We start from the raw sequence: 2,313 nt of genomic DNA, 5'->3' as shown, positions 1-2,313 counted from the left end.
GCCATTGGCCTTCTTGGCCACCTGGGCACACTGCTGGCTCATGTTCAGCCGGCTGTCGACCAACACCCCCAGGCCCTTTTCCGCCAGGCAGCTTTCCAGCCACTCTTCCCCAAGCCTGTAGCGCTGCATGGGGTTGTTGTGGCCCAAGTGCAGGACCCGGCACTTGGCCTTGTTGAATCTCATACAGTTGGCCTCGGCCCCTCGATCCAGCCTCAGCCTGTCCAGGTCCCTCTGCAGAGCCTTCCTGCCCTCGAGCAGATCAACACTGCCGCCCAACTTGGTGTCGTCTGCAAACTTACTGAGGGTGCTCTCGATCCCCTTGTCCAGATCATTGATAAAGATATTGAACAAGACCGGCCCCCAAAACTGAGCCCTGGGGAACACCGCTCGTGACCAGCTGCCAACTGGATTTAACTCCATTCACCACATTCACCAACGTTAGTCTACCTATTTAAAGCAAGTATAAATTAAAATACTCTGTTTGGAAGAACAGTGTAAAAGATTTACATTTAAAAAAATCACACACTTGAGAAGATATATGGGAAAGATCCTATTAGGTCACCCCTAAAGCTGACAGAGACACACATATAGGGAAACGAGTTTTCCTCAGCTTGTGAAGCAGACCTGGGCTAACCCTCATCCATCTGTTTGGGTACTCAGTCACATCTCATGAACAAGCCAAGACCTCCAATTGTGCTACTTCCTCGCATATTCACCAGGTGCATATTCAGCACCTAGGCAATTATGAGTACTGGTAATTTAGCTACACTCATCAGCAGGATATAGATGAATACCTTATACATTACAAAAAAAATACCATTAACTCCCTTCTTTAACCAGATAATCTTTTGTGAGAATGGAGGCAATGGCTTGTAGCTTTCCTCCCTGCTACCATTTTTTGAAGCATTCAGCTGGTCTGTTCCCCACATGTCTTCTTGAGTGCAGGCTCCAGCTAAAGTCAGTTACATGACTAAAGATTATCAATGAAAGTAAGGGAAGCAACATCAAGTTCAGAACTTTTCCAGCATTTATAAAAAGGAAGAAGCATCTCAACCTCCACCTGCAATACACCTTGCCAACCAGAAAAGAAACGAAAAGGAAAGAACTTTAAAATGAAGCAAAACAAGCTGAATAAGATACATTTTTTAAAAACCAAAACTAAGAGATGAAGTTTGATTCAGTACTTACTCCAGGCATAGAAGCAATCATCTGTTTATGCAAGATTGTTGACTCAGCTAGTTTTGTTCCAGCATCTGCACAAACAAACTAAGAAGAAATTAAAGATAAGTTATTTTTTAATTATTTTTGGAGGAACCTGAAGACACTAATAAGTTATTAATGACTTTATTAAAATCGGTTCAGATCTCTTTTTGCTTTTATACATGGTAATTTGCCTTTAGAGCCCTCTTTCTTTATAAACAACCTAGTTAATTCACCATTATAAATGAGCTAATTTTAATTTTAAAAAAATCTGACTTTAATGTGCTTAATTAACACATATATGCTGTGCAGGAGCAATTTGAATAATATTATATAATAATATAACAGACTTTCTTTATGAGCAAAAATATATATCTTTGCTATTCCTTGCATATATCAAATGTTCCTCTTTTATTATAGAGTAAATCATGATAGAGGATGATAAGGCAGCATGCCATGTTCTTCACTGTAATATCACAACACTTTCACTGAAGTTCTACAATGATGAATTATACGAACAATTTTGAAGTTGAGAACATACTGGTATGGTGTGGTATAACTTCAGCATAATACAGGCCACAATACTACAAAAGTACAAGTTGTTTCTGAGAGAAGGTCAGTATCATTCTGTTATGGTAGAGATGGAGTTTGATTCAGTACTTACTCCAGGTAAGTAATTGCTAATTGCTTTTCTTATGCTTTTATTTTCCTTGCTTTATTATTGTTTTTGCTTCTTTTTATTTCCAAATCCCTTGAACCAAAATCTCTGATGTCCACATCATTCATACACTAGACCTGCTAATACTGTTATTTAATCATTATAAGCTTCAATAATGCATTGGACACCCTGCAGATTATTTGCTTGTTCCTAAAACTTGTTGTCCTAATACTGTATTTGCATTTGAGCAATTTCTGTCCGTAGTGATGCAATGTAACTTTCTAAGAAAGAGCAGACAGAAAAGAACTGTCAAACTAAGGTCTAAGCCTTAATTTTCTTTCTTGAAAATTAACACTATAATACCTTCACAAACTGAGACAGGTATTGACTACACAATATATTTTACAATTGTCTGATGCATTTGCGTTAGCAGTACTCTGAAAGACTCACCGCTC

General features: G+C 38.6%; 1 protein-coding gene across 1 annotated transcript in view; it reads right to left on the bottom strand.

Moving 5' to 3' along the window:
- LOC103923928 (protein unc-79 homolog) overlaps positions 1-2,313 on the bottom strand; it is a 113,706-nt gene that overhangs the window by 23,328 nt on the left and 88,065 nt on the right. Inside the window, exon 40 of the mRNA XM_009332368.1 lies at positions 1,189-1,266. Coding sequence (XP_009330643.1) covers positions 1,189-1,266 — 78 coding nt within the window. The remainder of the gene's footprint in view (positions 1-1,188; positions 1,267-2,313) is intronic.

Source organism: Pygoscelis adeliae, unplaced genomic scaffold, assembly GCF_000699105.1.
Source record: "Pygoscelis adeliae isolate BGI_AS28 unplaced genomic scaffold, ASM69910v1 Scaffold429, whole genome shotgun sequence".
NCBI classification, from domain to species: Eukaryota; Metazoa; Chordata; class Aves; order Sphenisciformes; family Spheniscidae; genus Pygoscelis; species Pygoscelis adeliae.
This window is presented reverse-complemented; position numbering and strand designations above follow the sequence as displayed.